The sequence below is a fragment of the Hypanus sabinus genome, chromosome 10 (genome assembly GCF_030144855.1).
Source record: "Hypanus sabinus isolate sHypSab1 chromosome 10, sHypSab1.hap1, whole genome shotgun sequence".
Taxonomy (NCBI): domain Eukaryota; kingdom Metazoa; phylum Chordata; class Chondrichthyes; order Myliobatiformes; family Dasyatidae; genus Hypanus; species Hypanus sabinus.
Window position 1 is genome coordinate 103699915 of NC_082715.1, and position 20971 is coordinate 103720885.

Here is a 20971-nt window from a genome sequence, read left to right on the forward strand (position 1 = left end):
CCAGGTTACCACTACAGTATTAGCATATGAGTGGTCAGAAATGGAGACAGGTTTGATGCTCCGAGCATATTTGCCAGCCTCACGCTGCAGATCTGCCACATTATTCCCCTGAATGACAACACAAACCTGCTTGCTTTCTGTTGATATGAACGCTGTAAAAACTATGGACTTTGTGAAGTTCGAACTGGCCAGACAGTGTTGATGTGACATCTGGCTGGTTACAGGCGTTAAGTCTACATGGTAAATAGTTCCCCCGGCAAGCTTTTGTGTGTAATTAATATTTCAACAACATTCGAGTAATATGTAAAAAGAGGAGAATAGCATACATCATTACATTGCCAAGTCGTATTTGCTTGCCTCACTGAAAAGTAAAATTAATACCATATACATTCCCAGTTCTGTTTTTCTTTCGATTAGTTTTATGTTTTGGAGTTACAAAACATAACAATGGCAATGACTAAGTTTTAAAACAACCCTGAGGTGACTACCTATCTGCTTAACCACAGCAAGACACTTAAGTTTAAAAAAAGGCAGAAAACAGACAAAATTCACGGGTTCTAAACAGAATGTACTGGGTGATAGTAACAAATAAATTAATAAGTAGTTAGGTACGTCAGAAAGAAAGATGCATTCAACTGCACAACAGAAAACTGGATGATGTTTACTGAATGAATTCAGCAGTATTTTAAAGCAAATGGAATGGCCAATGAGAAGCAAATACCAGTTTTACTGAGTGCAATTGGTAGAAGAGCATACCGTTTGCTTAGAAGTTTCACTGCTCCAACCAAAACAACTGAAATGGGCTTTGCTGATATCATGAAAATATTGCAGGAACATTTAGAACTGAAGCCATTGTTGATTGCAGAATGCTTTAGGTTTCATAAGTGGAATCAAAAAGGAGGGGCCATTTCGGTGTATATTGTTGAACTGAAGAAATTGTCCGAGTATTGTCATTTCAGTGGTGGGCTTAATGATGCACTGAGAGGTCATTAAATCTGTGGAATTTTATAAGAAAGCATTCAAAAATGTCTCCAGACTGACGCACAACTCACATTTAAAAGAGCAGTTGAAATTGCTGTATCAATGGAAGCAGCAGCCAGGGATGAAATTAAGTTGTAGTCAGGCGTGAAAGTTAGCATGAACAAAATTGCTACATAAAAAGGGAAACCACCCCAGGTGAAAAAATTGTAGTACGTTGGTGGCAGTGGCTTACATACAACAATGCAGGTTTAAAGACCATAAGACCATAAGATATAGGAGCAGAAGTAGGCCATTCAGCCCATTGAGTCTGCTCCATCATTCAATCATGGACTGATCCAATTCTTCCAATCATCCCCACTCCCCTGCTTTCTCCCCATACCCTTTGAATCCCTGGCTAATCAAGAACCTGTCTATCTCTGCCTTAAATGCACCCAGTGACTTGGCCTCCACAACCATTCATAGCAACAAATTCCATAGATTTACCATCCTCTGACAGATTCAGCTTCTGAAGGAGCATGTTGCAGCACTGAAGAAAGAACTGGATGACCTCAGGTTTTCTGGACAGGACCTACAGTGAGGTCGTTACACCAAGGATACCGAAGAGAGAAAGGGGGCGACGATGAGGAAGGAAAGGATGCTTGAAGTACAGGAGACCCCAGGGTATATACCTCTTGTAAACAGGTTCACCTTCTTGGAAGCTATCAGGACAGAAGATATTGCCATTCTGAGAAGCGGACAGGTCTGCGAGCCGAAAATTGGTGCAGAAGCAGAGCCGAGGAGTCAGACATCAGGAAGAGCCGTGGTAGTGGGGGACTCCATAGTAAGAGGTACGGAAAGGGGTTTCTGCGGCAACAGGCGAGATTTAAGGATGATGTGTTGCCTCCCTGGTGCTAGGATCCAGGACATCACGGACCGATTGCAGGGAATCCTCAAAGGTGAAGGTGAACAGCCAGAAGTGGTAGTGCATGTTGGCACAAATGACATCAGGAAGAAGAGGAAGGACATTCTGCAGCGGGACCAGAGAACTCAGAAGAAGGCTGAAAAGCAGGACTTCCAGGGTGGTTATCTCTGGTTTGCTTCCAGTTCCTCGTGCTGGAGAGGGCAGGAACAGGGAGATAATGGATCTGAATGTGTGGCTGAGGAACTGGTGCAGGAAGCAAGGATTTACATTCTTGGACCACTGGGATTTGTTTTGGGGTAGGGATGAATTGTACAAAAGGGATGGGTTGCACCTTAATAGGTGGGGGACCAGCATTCTGGCAGACAGGTTTGCCACTGCAACATACATGTTTAAACTAAGTAGTGGGGGGGGGGGGGGAGGGAGGGGGAGGGGATGAACTGGAAATATAAGGATGGAGTTAAAGGGAAAGTGAAAATAAGAAAAGTTAAAAAGGACAACAGAATCAATGGAGTAGAAAGCTCAAGAAGAGATCATACAGTATGGCCAAGTGAAATAGGAATTGATATGAAAGGAGAGGGGAGTATCGAATTAAAAGTATTATATATGAATGCACAAAGTATAAGGAATAAAGTAGATGAGCTTGAGGTTCAGTTGGAAATTGGCAAGTACGATGTTGTGGGAATAACTGAGACATGGCTTCAAGCGAACAGGGCCTGGGAAATGAATATTCAAGGCTATACATCTTATCAAAAGGACAGACTGACTGGCAGAGGGGGTGGGGTGGCTCTGTTGGTGAGGAATGATATTCAGTCCCTTGCGAGGGGGAACATAGAATTTGGGGATGTAGAGTCAGTATGGATAGAACTAAGGGTAGAAAGACCCTAATGGGAGTTATCTACAGGCCCCCAAACAGGATGTAGGGTGTAAGTTGAATGAAGAGTTAAAATTGGCATGTCGCAGAGGTAATGATACAGTTGTCATGGGGGATTTCAACATGCAGGTAGACTGGGAGAATCAGAATGGTACTGGACCCCAAGAAAGGGAGTTTGTGGAGTGCCTCCGAGATGGATTCTTCGAACAGCTTGTACTGGAGCCTACCAGGGAGAAGGCAATTCTGGATTTAATGTTGTGCAATGAACTGGATTTGATCAGGGACATCGAGGTAAAGGAACCATTAGGAGGTAGTGACCATAATATGATATGTTTTAACCTACAATTTCAGAAGGAGAAGGGAAAATCGGATGTATCAGTATTACAGTTGAACAAAGGGAACCATGGAGCTATGAGGGAGGAGCTGGCCAAAGTTCAATGGAACAATACCCTAGCAGGGAAGACAGTGGAACAAAAATGGCAGGTATTTCTGGGAATAGTGCAGAAGGTGCAGGATCGGTTCATTCCAAAGAGGAAGAAAGATCCTAAGGGGAGTAAGGGGCGGCCGTGGCTGATGAGGGAAGTAAAGGGCAGTACAAAAATAAAAGAGAAGAAGTATAACATAGCAAAGATGAGCGGGAAACCGGAGGACTGGGAAGCTTTTAAAGAGCAACAGAAGATAACAAAAAAGGCAATACGCCAAGAAAAAATGAAGTACGAAGGTAAACTAGCCAAGAATATAAAGGAGGATAGTAAAAGCTTCTTTAGGTATGTGAATAGCAAAAAAATAGTTAAGATCAATGGACCATTGAAGACAGAAATGGGTGAATTTATTATGGGGAACAAGGAAATGGCAGATGAGTTGAACAGGTACTTTGGATCTGTCTTCACTAGGGAAGACACAAACAATCTCCCAGATGTAATAGTGGCCAAAAGAACTAGGGTAAAAGATGAACTAAAGGAAATTTATATTAGGCAAGAAACAGTGTTGGATAGACTGTTGAGTCTGAAGGCTGATAAGTCCCCAGGACCTGATGGTCTGCATCCCAGGGTACTTAAAGAGGTGGCTCTAGAAATCGTGGATGCATTGGTAATCATTTTCCAATGTTCTATAGATTCAGTAACAGTTCCTGCTGATTAGAGGGTGGCTAATGTTGTCCCACTTTTCAAGAAAGGAGGGAGAGAGAAAACAGGGAATTATAGACCGGTTAGCCTGATGTCAGTGGTGGGAAAGATGCTGGAGTCAATTATAAAAGAGGAAATTACAACACATTTGGATAGCAGTAGAAGGATCAGTCCGAGTCAGCAAGGATTTATGAAGGGAAAATCATGCTTGACTAATCTTCTGGAGTTTTTTGAGGATGTAACTATGAAAATGGACAAGGGAGAGCCAGTGGATGTAGTGTACCTGGACTTCCAGAAAGCTTTTGATAAAGTCCCACATAGGAGATTAGTGGGCAAAATTAGGGTACATGGTATTGGGGACAGAGTACTGACATGGATTGAAAATTGGCTGGCTGACAGGAAATAAAGAGTAGTAATTAACGGGTCCCTTTCAGAATGGCAGTCTGAGACCAGTGGGGTATTGCAAGGTTAGGTGCTGGGACCGCAGCTGTTTACAATATACTTTAATGATTTAGATGAAGGGATTAAAAGTAACATTAGTGCTGATGACACAAAGCTGGGTGGCAGTGTGAAATGTCAGGAGGATGTTATGAGAATGCAGGGTGACTTGGACAGGTTGGGTGAGTGGGCAAATGTATGGCAGATGCAGTTTAATGTGGATAAATGTGAGGTTATCCACTTTGGTGGCAAGAACAGGAAGGCAGATTACTATCTAAATGGTGTCGAGTTAGGAAAAGGGGAAGTACAATGAAATCTAGGTGTTCTTGTACATCAGTCAATGAAAGCAAGCATGCAGGTACAACAGGTAGTGAAGAAAGCTAATGGCATGCTGGCTTTTATAACAAGAGGAATTGAGTATAGGAGTAAAGAGGTCCTTCTGCAGCTGTACAGGGCCCTGGTGAGACCCCACCTGGAGTATTGTGTGCAGTTTTGGTCTTCAAATCTGAGGAAGGACATTCTTGCTATTGAGGGAGTGCAGCGTAGGTTCACAAGGTTAATTCCCGGAATGGCAGGGCTGTCATATGTTGTAAGATTGGAGCGACTGGACTTGTATACACTGGAATTTAGAAGGATGAGAGGGGATCTGATTGAAACATATAAGATTATTAAGGGATTGGACACCCTGGAGGCAGGAAGCATGTTCCCGCTGATGGGTGAGTCCAGAACTAGAGGCCACAGTTTAAGAATAAGGGGTAGGCCATTTAGAACAGAGATGGGGAAAAACTTTTTCACTCAGACAGTGGTGGATATGTGGAATGCTCTGCCCCAGAAGGCAGTGGAGGCCAAGTCTCCGGATGCTTTCAAGAGAGAGTTAGATAGAGCTCTTATAGATAGTGGGGTCAAGGGATATGGGGAGAGGGCAGGAACGGGGTAAAGATTGTGTATGATCAGCCATGATCACAGTGAATGGCGGTGCTGGCTAGAAGGGCCGAATGGCCTCCTCCTGCACCTACTGTCTATTGTCTATTGTCTATAAAGTAATTTCTCCGCATCTCTGTTCTAAAAAGATGTCCTTCAATCCTGAAGTCGTGCCCTCTTGTCCTAGAATCCCCTACTGTGGGAAATAACTTTGCCATAACTAATCTGTTCAGGCCTTTTAACATTTGGAATGTTTCTATGAGAACCCCCCCCCCCCCATTCTCTTGAACTCCAGGGAATACGGTCCAAGTGCTGCCAGATATTTCTCATACAGTAACCCTTTCATTCCTGCAATCATTCTTGTGAATCTTCTCGGAGCCCTCTCCAATGTAGTATATCCTTTCTAAAATAAGGAGCCCAAAATTGCACACAATACTCCAAGTGTGGTCTCACGAGTGCCTTACAGAGCCTGAAGGCGACACTGACAGAAAATGCAATAAAGTAGTACATATATACAAAGAGCATGTTGGGCAGACAAAAATAAACAGACTGCACAGGGATGAGATAAAGAGAAAAAGTCAAGTTGCAGTTTCAAAAATAACACTAATCTGCATGATGTTGAGAAAAATCTGATAATGCTGAGAGCAACAAAGGACTGGAAATTTACATTGCCAGATCTAACAATAGACAAGCAATATGGTTTACTCCAGAAATGACTGGAAAATTAATTAAAAGTGGGATTGAACACTGGCTCAAACAAGAAAAAATCTGCAGATGCTAGAAATCCAAGTAGCACGCACAAAATGCTGGAGGAACTCAGCAGGTGAGGCAGCATCTATGGAAAAGAGTACAGTTGATGTTTCAGGCCAAGACCCTTCATCAGGACTGGGAAAACTAATCCAGCGCATAATTCTCCATAACTTCCATCATCTCCAACAGGATCCCACCACCAAAACATCTTTCCCTCTCCCTGCACCACTTTTTGCTTTCTGCAGGGATCGCTCCCTATGTGATTCTCTGGTTCATCCATGCCTCCCCACTGATGTCTCTCCTGGCACTTATCCTTGCACTTGCCCCTGCACCTCCTCACTACTATTCAAGGCCCCTAACAGTCTTTCCATCTGAGGTGAAACTTCACCTGTGAGGCTTCTGAGGTCACCTACTGTATCTAGTGCTCCCAGTGTGGCCTCCTGTATATCGGTAAGACCCGAAATAGACTGGGAGTCTGCTTCACCGAGCACCCATGCTTCATCCACCAGAAAAAGAGGGATCTCCCTGTGGCCACCCATTTTAATTCTACTTCCCATTCCAACATGGCAGTCCATGGCCTCCCCTGTCACGATGAGGCCACACTCAGGCTGGTGGAGCAACATCTTATATTCCATCTGGGTAGCCTCCAACCTGATGGCATGAACATCGACTTCTCAAACTTCCAGTAATGACCATACCCCCCTCACTCCATTTCCCATTCCCTTTTTCCTCTCTTACATTGTTTCCTTACCTGTCTATCACCTCCCTCAGGTGTGCCTCCCCCTTTTCTTTGTCTCATAGCCTTCTGTCCTCTCCTATCAGATTCCCCCTTCTTCAGCCCTGTATCTCTTTCACCAATCAACTTCCCAGCTCCTCTTCACTTACTCCCCTCCCAGTTTCACCTATCATCTTGTGTTTCTTCTTCCCTTCACCCCATCTTCTATCTCTGACCCCTCATCTTTTTTTACCTCCAGTCCTGCTGAAGGGTCTCAGCCCAAAACATCGATTATGCTCTTTTCCATAGATGTTGCCTGGCCTGCTGAGTTCCTCCAGTATTTTGTGTGTGTTGAACACTGGCTCAACTGTTTCAGTCATTCCAGAACATGCATTTGAATGCCATTTCAAAGATACAGAACTGAAGCCCACAGATATCCAACTAGGGACTTGTACTGGAGAAAAGATCATTCTTGTGGGAATGACATTCGTAACTGTGAAGTACAACAACCAACAAGCCACATTGGCCTTGTGTGTGTCAACACAGGAGGACCGGCATTGTGGGACTGTGATTGTCTGAGACAACTACAACTTAATTGGACAACCATCCACTATTTGCATGCCTCATCCCGGGCTTTAGAGTCAACTGAAAGTGAATTATGAAAGGTACTGGTTGATGTCACAACAGTGTTCAAAGATGGCATTAGAAAACTCAAACATATCAAGGATAAGATAGTGTTAAATGAAAATGCCACACCCACATTTTACAAAGCCTGCCTGGTTCTTTATATCATCTATGATAAAGTAGTCAATGAGCTAGATTGTTTGGAAGCTGAAGGAATTCTTTCCAAGATTGAGTGAAACCCACTGATCCTAGTGGTCAAGAAGGATAGGTCTGTCAGTGTCTATAGTGATTTCAAGGTCACCGTCAACTTTGTACCAAAAGTAAATTAATACCTTCTGCCCTGGATAGATAATATCTTTCTGGAGGGAAATACTTCAGCAAAGTGGTCTTAGCTGAGGCCTACCTAAAGATGGAGTTGCAAGAAGAGTCAGAAGTGTTTCTCACCATAAATACTCCTGACAAATGGCTTTATCGCAATAACAGACTTATCTTTGGAGTGGTATCTGCACCTGCACTTTGGCAGAAAACTATGGACCAGATGCTGAAAGGCTATCCAGGCACTTAATGTTACCTGGATGACATTATTGTTACCGGTGAGGATGACAAGGAACATCTCCAAATTCTCAAGAGAGTGTTAAAAAGATTAGAACATTATGGGCTCAGAGCACAATGCATCAAGTGTGATTTCTTTAAACTAGGCATCACCTGCTGTGGTCACACCTTTGATGCACAAGATTTACTCTAATGGACTGAGAAAATTCATGCAGCGGTGGATGCCCCAAGCCCAAGAATGTGTCATAGTTGCGATCGATTTTAGGATTTGTCAATTATTATAACAGTTTCCTGTTATATCTGGCTGCTGTGCTCTACTCCTTGAACTCATTTCTACTAATCAGGAAGAAATACCAATGGACAAAACAATGTGAGCTGGCTTTCAAAAAGGTAAAGAAAATGGTGATGGCGAACACTGTACTCACGCAATACAATCTATGTTGTCCAGTAAAGCTTGCCTATGAAGCCTCACACTATGTTATAGGTGCAATCATATCACATGTCAGGAATAATTGAAGGAATAATGCTCTGTAGCCTTTGCACCATATTCCCTTATTGCTACAAAGAAAAATAACACTCAGATTGACAGAGAGACCTTGAGTCTGGTTTGGAGAGTGAAACATTTCAACCCGTACTTGTATGAGAGAGAGTTTACTCATTGAAGATCATCAACTACTAGTGTCCATTTTCAATCCACAGAATGCTGTGCCACTAACAGCAGCAGCATGAATGCAGAGATTAGCTCTGTTTCTTGGAGGATACAATTACAAGACTGAACTGATTATGGAAATGCTGATTGTTTGTCCTGTTTACTTTTGGAAAAAGAAATTCCTGAAAAACTTACAAAGGAGGACACTCTTCTTGATTTACTCTCCCTAATGCAAATCAAAAGTCTCCCTATTACAGCAGAGATGATCCAAAGGGAAACCAGAAAATGTCCCACACTGTCTCAGGTCTACATGGCTACTCAAAGTGCAGGGACTGTGTAGCAGAAACTCCAGTTCCCTAATTTTTACCAGTTCGGAGATGAACTTGCCCTTGACTGGGGTTGCTTTATGAGAGTTGTTGTACCATCCAAGCTGAGAGCTAAATTGTTGGAGAGCTAATTGAAAGCTAATTGTTTCATTTTACTGTGAAAATGAAAGTTCTGGCTTGAGTATTTGTCTGGTGACTTGGGATAGATTAGCAAATCGAGCAGCTTGCCTTGTAATCTTCAGGATGCCAGCACACCCAGAAGATGCCCAAAGCATCGCCCCTTCATTTCCAGGAATGGCCTGCTTTGCTGTGGCAAAAGATTCATGTGGATTCTTCCAGACAATTCATAGGCACAAACTTCTTGGTGGTAGTGAATGCAGCTACAAAATGGCCAGAACATTTCCAATAGCCTCCGCTGTAGCCTTGTGTGCTATTGATGTGTTGGGAAAACTCATCTTAAAGACTGCTGTTCCAGAACACTTAGTGACAATGGACCACAGTTTGTTGTGGAACAGTTTCAGCCATTCCTGAAAATGAATGAAATAAGACATATAACATCTGTACTGTACCACTCAGCTACAAATGGCTTAGCAGAAAGTTTTATCCGGAGCCTGAAGAACGCACTGCATGCAATGTCAGCAGATCACACTGCACTGACACAGAATCAGAAGCTCACTGATTTCCTCCTTGCATATCGCAGTGCAGCACACTCCACAACCAACAATTCACCAGCTTTACCGTTCCTGGGTTATCCCATGCGCTCATGCTTGGATCTCCTCAAACCCAGTCTCAGAAAGAGTATGCAGGATAAACAGCTGAGAAAAAACTGAGGGCTCCTCAAACAAGAAGGTTCAATGTTTCACTGCTGGACAAGCAGTCCTTGCAAGGGACTATAGAGATGATCAAAAGTGGGCACATGGTAAAATTAGGGACAGAACTAGACCACTCTCCTACACAGTGAAGATTGCGTCTGATGTCATTTGCAAATGACACATCAATAAGTTGTGAGAAGAGTCCATTGCTAGACAAAAAGGTGGCCAGGGCTGTCTGGACCTCTTCCTGCAGTTCCAGAGTCATTTCCTACAACTACCACAGAGGAGGCCACAGAACCCAAGATTGTTTCACAGCCATGAGCCTCACCTGCTAAGCAAGTGACCCCCACCAGTCAAGAAAGACACTATCCCACAAGAGTAAGAAGACTTCCACAGCGATTAAATCTTTAGGCCTGAATGGGACATTTTAGAATTTACAATGCTGTGGAAGTCTACAGTTGTTGTATTACATAGTATACTTGTATATGTAGTGTATTTAATATTTCAGTAATATTATAAATATATTGTATGGTTAAGCATTCTTTAAGTAATGTATTACATTCAAATTATTGTGAATGCCATACGTTATGGCATAAATAGGCATTCGTTAGTCTCGTGAGACCATAGATTTGCGCCTTGGAAGGTTTCCAGGGCGCAGTCCTGGGCGGGGTTGTATGGGAGACCGGCAGTTGTCCAAGCTGCAAGTCTTCCCCTCTCCACACCACCGAAGTTGTCCAAGGGAAGGGTACTAGGGCACTAACAACTTGGCACCAATGTTGTCACAGAGCAATGTGTTGTTAAGTGCCTTGCTCAAGGACACAACATGCTGCCTCAGCTGAGGCTCGAACCAGTGACCTTCAGATCACTAGACCGAAGCCTTATCCACTAGGCCACATGCCAACTCATATCTGTGCATTAATAAGTAAAATGAAGAGTTACATCTTACTCCTGACTCCATGTTTCTTTTTCGATTGGCTTTATGTTTTGGGCTTACATTACACTGCAGCTTTCTCTTAATCACATTTCACCTCAGGGGAGATTTTGAAAAGTCATCCTCCATTACAGATAACCATTTGTTAAAGTATTGCACTTGCACTATTGGATTTGTTGTCACAGCCTAGACTGAATTAGAAAATCCATCTGCATCAATCCAGTGTTAAATCAAAGAATTTGCCTCTCCTTCTTTGCAAGCATGTTGCTACCAGCAGGAGAAGAGAGAATGCAGAGGGTGATCTGACTGACTGTCACCCACTGGTTTTCTTTCTGTTCTCTGAAAGCTTGCTCACACTGGGAACCCAGCAATCAATGGAGCTGGACAATACAAAAGGCAGTAGAATGTAACTGCTGGAGAGACCTATCAAAAACCACAGAAGCTGTGACAATAAGAAAACACTAATTAAGACAGTGCAGAAGGAATGTTAGACTCAAAGATAATGACACAATTATGTCCCATAACTCAATATAAGCTCATAGGCCCACAGTGTCTGAACTGTCACAGTGATGTACATACATCTGAATTTTGTCCATGTAGGGGCATCATATGCTGAATGCAGTTTGCAAAATGAAGAATGTTAAAATGACATTTGATAGAGGGAAGCATTATGGGTTTAGCATTGATATGTAGTAAGCATCCAGGGCCAGGTAACAGGTGTTCCAAACTTTTATGAGTCAAGGAAGAAATAGCTAAGGATTTGAACACCGTTTTACAAACTACACTGGCTACATGCATTCTACTGGAGGACTGGAAAACCACTAGCATTGTATCATTGTTTAAGATGGGGTAAGGGAAAGGCCAGACGTACGTTTCAATTAAATTTACTTAATTGGTATTGCTCCTATTTTCATTTTGCCAATCTTAACACTTGTTTGATTCTTCTGTTGTCTGTGCCAGTGCTCCATGCTGTGAGCATGGGCAAGCAGGGAAACTACACAAGTCCATGTCCACCTTTGTATGACTTGTAAAAGTAATTTGCAAAACAATATAATTAAAAATTCAAACTATGACTGCAATGATTATCAATGTAAAAATCTAGGCCTGGTGCTAACAGTTAGCTTTTCTTTACCTGTCACTGAGAGAAAAGTTAAAGCAGTGAGCAGATTGAATGCCCAGTTGAAGAATCCTATGAATGATGTAGCTCTGCCTTTTATCCCTACTGGAAATATTTCACTCAACAGCACCCATACCACTGTAATTAAAAAAAGAAAATTGTGTTAAATACTGTTCACAATAATTTTACACATATAGCTGCACATCATTTTGACATGAGAGAAATGTCTCAGCCAATATTTAACATAGCAGAAAATTGAATTCATCTCAGGACTATTACAATGTGATAATTGTATAACAATACATTGAACCAACTAAGTCTAAAAAATAAAGTTTATCAAGTTTCCTACTAAAAACATCATCCAAGAAAGACTAATTTCAACAGTGAGATGCTTACCTGGTCCAAAACTTATGGAAAAAGCAGCAACATATAAAAGTAAGCAAGCAAGGGACAGCCATTTCAGCAAAGGAGGTACTTCTTCCTTCCCATCTCCATTCTTCTTCGAGCTTCCTGTGAATGGAGAGGAGGATTGATATGGCACTGTTGTATTTCCCATATTGCTTTGATTTGTGAATGAATTGCTTCTATTTTCCAATGAAGCAACTTGCTCGCCAAACATGCTGACTATTGTTGAATTATAGCCAGATATTGTAGATGTGACATTATCTTGCCAGTGATCAGTGTGATTGGGGTACTTGCAGACATCTGTGAATTGCACTGGAATTTTATGGACCACCATAGCCAGAATGGTCAACATTACAATCATAGTAGCACTTCCAATGTAGAGAAATATTTTGCGTCCTATTCGGTCCAAAAGTAGCATTGCTAAAGGTGTGCCAAGCACTTTTACCAGCCCCACGCTAACTGAGGCTAATGTCGCTGTTGTGTTACTTGCAAAGCCAACTGATTTTAAGATAGTTGATGCATAATATAAAACATTTGGTTGGCCAGAAGCTTGCAAGAAAAAAGCCAGACCAAACCCTATTCCCACTCGTAGTCTCATGTTGTCCTTTGCCCGAAACAGATCACAATATGTATAATTGCTCTCAATGCTCAATGACGATTTGATGGCTGTCAGTTCATCATCAACATTGGAATATGATCTAATTTTCTGCAGGATAAGACTTGCCTTTTCATCGTATCCTTTTCTAATCATAAACCGAGGACTTGGTGGAATAAAGAAGACACCAATGATTTGCAGCACAGCTGGAATGAGATTAATAGCGAACATCCACCGCCAACCTTCTGAAACGCTTGAGAAACTGTAATTAATAATATATGCGAACAAAATACCAATAACAATCATGAATTCAATCAGGGAAACCAGCATGCCTCTTTTTTCAGGTGGTGCAATCTCTGACAGATAAATACATGCTGAAAATACACTTGAAGTTGTAGCGGCTCCCACAATGATGCGGCCCAGTACAAGTATTGCGTAGGAAGAAGAGGAAGACATAATGATATTGCCAACTATAAAACACAAAGACGTTACAATGATTCCTATCCTCCTTTCCCATCGATCGATAATGTATCCACCAGCAAGGGAACCTATTACTCCTCCAATTAAGACTGTGCTGACGAGTACTTCTTGTTGCACACAGGTAAGATTGAAGTCAGTCTTCAACTGCAGAAGAGCTCCCGAAATGTTTGTAAGCTCATAGCCAAAGGTAAGTCCACTTACAGATGCAGTTATAGATGCGGCAATGAGGATAAAGCTGAAAGGTCCTAGAATAAAATACAAATTATTGATGAAAATTATAGTCCAAACTATGACCATTAAGCTAAATACTGAGGAATCATTCAATGCCTTGAAGAACTGTACCTATGTAATCTATACCAAACCAAGCAAATTAGATTGACTATTCGATTTGGTAAAGTCATTGAAAGATGCCAAAGCACAGGCCTCGGTGATTTGCACATGATATTTCAAATGAAGAAGTAAGTTACTACCCAGATCTAGTGTGTTTGAGCATGCATTAGACAAGCGGAAATCTGAGGTTACTTTAAATCTTTAGTTTGCTAATAGACTTTCAGAAATTCAGATTGTACCCTATTCCACAACATGCTTGGGTTAGTTTATCTATATATGAGATTAAGGAAAGTTATGGTGGCAGAGGTGTGGATAATTGAGTCAGCGGAGAGAAATTTATCACAAAACTCTTTTTACCTTTTGTTGTTGTAGGCTGGTTCAAGCGAGTAAATGAAAAATCATTTTGAATCTCAGTTGACTTATTTTCATTTTCCAATTCAAGTTCCAACTCCATGTTCATGTATATATATTGCTGTAAAGAACAGAATGAAGTTAAGTGTGCAGTTTGGAAACAGTGCCCACAATTCCTTAGGTTTTAAAGTAGCTATAGATAAGGATAAGTATGAACCTTCTGAGAGAGTATTAAATTGGAGCAGGGCAAATTACAACAGTGTTAGGTGGGAACTAGGGAGAGTTATTTGGAAACAACTGTTTTCTGACATGTGGAAGGTGTTTAAGGACCAGCTACACAGGGAATAGGACAGGTTCCAGTCAGAAGAAAGAACACAGATGACAAGGTAAGAGAACCTTGGATGTTAAGTGAAGTGATGAATGTAGTCAGGAGGAAAAAGGAAATGTATATAAAACGTAGGCAGCTAGAATCAAGCAGAACCCTTAAGGATTATAAAGAAGCTAGAAAAGAACTCAAAAGGGAATTAGGAAGGCTAGGAGTTGGGGTGGGGGGGGGGGGGGTTCCTGAAAAGTCCTTGGCAAGTAGGATTAATGACATCCAAAGGCAATCTATACTTACACAAAGAAGAACATGAGGATAGTTAGGGTGAGGGTAGGACCATTTAGGAATAAAGGAGGGAATATTTGTTTGGATATGGAGGATGTGAATGAGGTCCTTAACGAGGGATTTGCAACAGTATTTCCCAATGAGAAGGACATGGAGGATACAGAGATACATGTCGCGCATTATAAATATGTTGGAGCGTTTCAAGGTAAAGGTGCAGTTAGTGTTGGGTTTTTAAAAGAGCATTAAGATGGATGTCCTCAAAACTTGATGGCATACACCCCAGGACATTGAGAGAGGCAAGACATGAGATTGCTAAGGACTTGACCAGTATGTTTGTGTCCTGTCTTGTCACAGATGAGCTCCCAGAGGACTGGAAAGTAGCTAATGCTGTTCCATCAGTCAAGAAGGGAACCAGGGATAATCTCGGAAACTATAGACTGGTGAGTCTCATGTAAGTGGCATGGAAATTACAGAAGAGATTTCTTAGGAGTAGGATTTATAATCATTTGGAAAACCATAGCCTAATTAGAGACAGCCAACTAGAGGGAGAGATGGAGAGATATGTTCAGGGCAAGTCGTGTCTTACTAACTTGATTGAGTTTATTGATGAGGTGATGAAGACGATTGATGAAGGTAGAACTGTGGATGTTGCCTACATGGATTTTAGTAAGGTGTTTGACAGGTTCCCTCAACCAGAAGATGCATAGGATTCATGGTGAATTAGCCATTTGGATTCAGAACTTGTTTGTTCATAAAAAACAGAGGATCACTCGGACTTATTTTAGCTGGAGGTCTGTGATTAATGGTGTTGATTATATACGTTAAATGGTGTGGATGAAAATGTAGATGGGCGGGTTAGGAAGTCTGCAGATGATACAAAGATTGGTAGTATTGCAGATAGCATAGAAGACAGGCAAAGAATACAATGGGATCTAGATCATTTGCAGATATGGGCAGAGAAATGGCAGATGGAATTTAACCTGGCCAAATGTGAAGTGTTGCACCTTGTTAAGTCAAATATAAAGAAACATTTCACTGTTAAAGGCAAGGCCATAACACTGTTGATAAGTAGAGGGATTTTAGGGTTCAAGTTCATAGTTTTCTGAAAGTGTCCATGTGTGTCCCAACATATCGATACAGCTACAAAGAAGGCAAGACAGCGACGATACTTCATTAGGAGTTTGAAGAGATTTGGTAATGTCAACACATGCACTCAAAAACTTCTACATATATACCGTGGAGAACGTTCTGACAGACTGCTTTACTGTCTGGCATGGGGGGGGGGGTGGGGGGGTTGGTGGCTACTGCACAGGACCAGAACAACCTGCAGAGGGTTGTAAATTTAGTCGGCTCCATTTTGGGTATTTGCCTACAAAGTACCCAGGACATCTTCAAGGAGCGGTGACTCAGAAAGGCAGCATCCATTATCAGGGGCTTCCAGCACCCAGGGTATGCCCTTTTCTCATTGTTACCATCAGGTAGGAGGTACAGAAGCCTGAAGGCACACACTCAGTGATTCAGGAACAGCTTCTTCCCCTCTGCCATCCGATTCCTAAATGGACATTGAACCCATGAATATTACCTCACTTTTTAATTATATATTATTTCTGTTTTTGCACAATTTTTAATCTATTCATTATACATATACTAAAATTGATTGATTTATTTATTATTAATTTTTCTTTCTCTGCTAGATTATGCATTGCCTTGAACTGCTGCTGCTAAGTTAACAAATTTCACCACCCATTGATCATAAACCAGATTCCAATTCTGATTATGATGTGGTTAGGAAGGCATATGGCATGTTTGCCTTTATTAGTCGAGGCACTGGGTTCGAAAGCAGGAAGTTATGTTGCAGCTTTATCAAACTCTAGCTCAGCAATATCTGGAGAATTGCGTACATTTCTGTTCATTCTGTTTCTGTTCATAGGAAGGATGTGGAAGCTTCGAGAGGGTGCAGAAGAGTTTACCAGGACGCTGACTGGATTAGAGGGCACATGCTATAACAACAGGCTGGACAAATTTGAGCTGTATTCTCCGGAGTAGTGGAGGCTGATGGGAGACCTGATAGAGTTTTATAACATTATGAGAGGCACAAGTAGAGTAGACAGATACATCTATCTTGATTAGATTTTCAACAGCTTTTGTACACAGTTCCTGTACCCTACCATTCTTTTCCTATCTCACTGGAACTTACTTATGCAGAGTACCACACAAATATCCCCTGAACATTTGTCACATTTCTGCCATACATTTCCCTGAGAACATCTGTTCCCAATTTTTGCTTCCAATTTCCTTCCTGATGGCTTCATAATTCCCCTTACTCCAATTAAACACTTTCCTAACTTGTCTGTTCCTATCCCTCTCCAATGCTATGGTAAAGGAGATAGAATTGTGATCACCATCTTCAAAATGCTCTCCTACTGAGAGATCTAACACCTGACCAGGTTCATTTCCCAATACCAGATCAAGTACAGCCTCTCCTCTAGTAGGAATATCTACATATTGTGTCAGGAATCCTTCCTGAACACGCCTAACAAACTCTACCCTATCTAAACCCCTCACTCTAGGGAGATGCCAATTGATATTGGGGAAATTAAAATCTCCCACCATCACAACCCTGTTATTACCTGTCTCCCTATCTGCTCCTCGATGTCCCTGTTACTATTGGGTGGTCTATAAAAAACACCCAGAAAAGTTATTGACCCCCTTCCTGCTTCTAACTTCCACCCACAGAGACTTCCTAGACAATCCCTCCATGACTTCCTCCTGTTCTGCACCCGTGACACTATCTCTGATCAGCAGTGCCATACACCCACCTCTTTTGCTTCCCTCCCTGTCCTTTCTGAAACATTTTAAAGCCTGGCATGCTAAGTAACCATTCCTACCCCTGAGCTATCCAAGTCTCTGTAATGGCCACAACATCATAGCTCCAAGTACTGATCCACACTCTAAGCTCATCCACTTTGTTCATGGTGCTTCTTGCATTAAAATAGACACATCTGAAACCATCGGTCTGATCATATCCCTTCTCTATCACCTGCCTATCCTCCCTCTCACACTGTCTCCTAGCTTTCTCTATTTGTGAGCTAACAGTTCCTTCCTCCATCTCTTCAGTTCGGTTCCCACCCCCCTGCAATTCTAGTTTAAACTCTCCCCAGTAGCCTTGCCAGGATATTGGTCCCCCTTGGATTCATGTGCAACCCATCCTTTTTGTACAGGTCACACCTGCCCCAAAATAGATCCCAATGATCCAGAAATCTGAATCCCTGCCCCCTGCTCCAATCCATCAGCCACACATTTATCCTCACCTCACTCTACTCCTATACTCAATGTCGCGTGGCACAGGCAGTAATCCCGAGATTACTACCTTCGAGGTCCTGCTTCTCAACTTCCTTCCTAGCACCCGTAGTCTGTTTTCAGGACCTCCTCCTTTTCCTGCCTGTCGTTGGTACCAATGTGTACCACAACCTCTGGCTGTTCTCCTTCCCACTTCTGGCTGTCGTGGACGTGATCATCCCAGACCCTGGCACCTGGGTGGCAAATGACCATTTGTGTTTCTTTCCACAGAATCGTCTGTTTGACCCCCTTACTATAGAGTCCCCCATCACTACTGCCTTCCTTTTCTTTTCCCTACCCTTCTGAGCTACAGGGCCGGTCTCTGTGCCAGAGGGACGGCCACTGTTGCTTCCCCCAGGTAGGCCATTCCCCCCCCCCAACAATACTCAAACAGGAGTACTTATTCTTAAGGGGGACAGCCACAGGGGTAATCTCCAGTATCTGACCCTTTGTCCTTCCCTCTCCTGACTGTTACCCACTTATCTGTCTCTTGAGGCCCTGGTGTGACTACTTGCCTATAGCTCCTCTCTATCACCTCCTCACTCCCTGACCAGACGAAGGTCATCGAGCTGCATCTCCAGTTCCCTAATGTGGTCCCTAAGGAGCTGCACCTCGACACACCTGGCACAGATGTGGCCTTCCTGGAGGCTGGAGTCTCCCAGACTTCCCACATCTGACACCCAGTACAGAACACTGGCCTCACAGACATACTTCCTGTTTCTATTCTGCACAGGTAACCTGCCTCGCCTCAACCCATTATCGCCAAAGCCCTCCTACTCTCTCTACCTCTACTCCTGCACCCGCTCTATAAATCTGTCTTTTTTTTTATACTTGTCCCACTGGTCTTATGGTCTCATGGTCACAATATCTATTGCTTATGGTTTCAGCATCTATTGCTTATTATTTCTTTCGTTTTCTTTGTGTTTGTACATTTTTTTTTGTCTTTTGCATATTGGTTGTTTGTCCTGTCGGGTGCAGTCTTTCATTGATTCTATTATGTTTCTTGGATTTACTGAGTATGCCCACAAGAAAACAAATCACAAGATTGTACGTGGTGACACACACGTACTTTGATAAAAAAATTTACTTTGAACTTTGAGCATCTGTTCTCATGATGAAGCTTTCCCTTTCAGGACATCTAAGTTGTCCTCTTTTTTCCCCCAGAGAATGTGGTTTCCCCATGACAATCAATTCAAAGCATAGCCACATTCCTTCTATTTCCCTCATGTCTGCCCATACCCAATCTGTCCTACAAATATTCAATCATAGAGTTCCCTGTGACCTCACCTACAACCTCATGAGCCTCCCTATAGAATATATCATGCTCTGCAACTTCTGCCATCTCCAAAAGAATTCCACCATCAGGATCTCTTTCCCTTCCACTTTGCACAGGAATCGCTTCTTCCACGACTCCCTCATTCACTCATCCCTACCCACCTATCTCCCTCCAGGCACTTACCCTTGAATCATTTCTACGTGTTACACATCTCCACAAACCTGGAATCAGAAACAGTCCTTCCAGGTGAGGCTGTACTTTACACCTGAATTGATTGCTGTCATTTATTGCATCAGGTGCTCCCAATGTGGACTCAGCAAGGCCCAGCCAGATTGGGGCATCAATTTGCCTGGCACCTTCACTATATCCACCTTAGCAGCAAGATCTCCCGGTGGTCATCCATGTTAATTCCACCTCCCATTCCCACACTAGCATGCCTGTTCAAAGCCACCTCTATTGCCAAGTTAAGGCTGGACACCTATTAGAACAGAAGGAACAGCAACTCCTACTCTGCCTTGCTAACCTCTAATCTAATGGCATGGAAATTGATTTCCCTAACTCCTGGTAAGCACTCCTCTCTGTCCTCCCTTTGCTTTCTCTTATCCTACAAGCCCCATCGCCCCTTCCGTTTTCCCTCCCCCTCCATCTCGATCTGCACATTCCTATTTCTGGATTTCCTCCTCATTTGTTTCCCTTTATTCCATGGTCATCTGTCCTCTTCTATTAGTCTCCATCTTCTTCAGCTGTTTGACATTTCCTCCTATCACCTCCCAGCTTCTTACATCATTCCCTCTCTCTCCCTTCCCTACCTACCTACTCCTCTTGCCATGATTCACCTATCACCCTCCCGCTCTTGCTCCACCACTTCCTCCCCACCCTTTTATACTGGCCATCTCCCCTGTAAGGCCTCTTTAAGGAAATATTACTGGCAGCAGATAGCCCCACCTGCTAGAAGTATGCATTACTGAATGGATCATTAGAAAATGGAGGAAAAACATGTTACGAATTTCCAACATACAGGAAGCTGTTAGCTCCTACAACGAGTAGGTTAGAGTTGTGAATCTAAACATTTTTGAGAGAATAGGAAGTGGGGTTAGGGAAGGAGTCCTTGAAAAGCCTGGGAGGCGAGAAGTCCAACGAAAATAAAAAAGATATATTTTTTAAAGCAGTCACTTTAACAAGCATTGGTTCAAATCCCAGTCGTGGTCTTCTTGTGTCCACATCACCCTTCTCTTCATTTGCACCAGAATTATACAGCCGCACACCTAGAATCCTGATTTCCATTTGAGGCATCCAAACGTTTATTTCAAAGCCCGGAATATTGCATAATGTATACCTTGGGAGATAAGCGAACAGCAAAGTGTTTCACATTCCAAACTTCAACTGCGCCATAACTACTTGTCACTCAGTGCACACTTAAGACCTGAATTTCTCCTTTGTCAATCATTAACTCTGCTTCTCCATTTCATAGCTTCTGGTGTTAAAGGTTTCTCCTGATTTTTGACCTACGTACCTTGCATCTAATTCTCTGTATTGACTTATATCTTTGTTACTGAACTTCACGCCCAGTTCCATTCCTTCCTTGGTTACTGACATCAACACTCTGAGACAGTATTTCAGCAACAACAAACGTTCAAAGCTAGAAGCAGTTACTACAAAGAAGTGTTTTTACCTGTAGGTCAACTCGGTTGCTCCCTGCTCAAAGTTTAGAAGAAAAGCTCTTTTACCTGGGCACTGCAATACAGCAACTGCAAATAGACCAATTTGAGTTTGAAAGAGCATTGTCATTTCAACCAAGATTTCATAAGCCCTCATACTTCCTGCTTAGATGTGTGTAAATTACATCTGGCAACGTGCCATTTTAGTTGCTACGGTT

General features: G+C 42.5%; 1 protein-coding gene across 10 annotated transcripts in view; it reads right to left on the reverse strand.

Moving 5' to 3' along the window:
- The window catches only part of slc2a12 (solute carrier family 2 member 12), an 87046-nt gene extending 66119 nt beyond the window's left edge, over positions 1 to 20927 (reverse strand). For 8 of the 10 annotated variants that reach the window (XM_059982443.1, XM_059982441.1, XM_059982448.1 and 5 more), the window contains exons 1-4: positions 20768 to 20922; positions 13880 to 13994; positions 12109 to 13437; positions 11728 to 11850 (exon numbers count right to left, since the gene is read on the reverse strand). In XM_059982443.1, the coding sequence (XP_059838426.1) occupies positions 11728 to 11850; positions 12109 to 13437; positions 13880 to 13982 (1555 nt within the window). In that variant the 5' untranslated portion in view covers positions 13983 to 13994; positions 20768 to 20922. Of the gene's footprint in view, positions 1 to 821; positions 996 to 11727; positions 11851 to 12108; positions 13438 to 13879; positions 13995 to 20767 lie in introns of those variants that run through there. The other 2 variants (XM_059982446.1, XM_059982442.1) reach the window with 2 other exon arrangements.
- Positions 20928 to 20971: the final 44 nt, after the last annotated feature.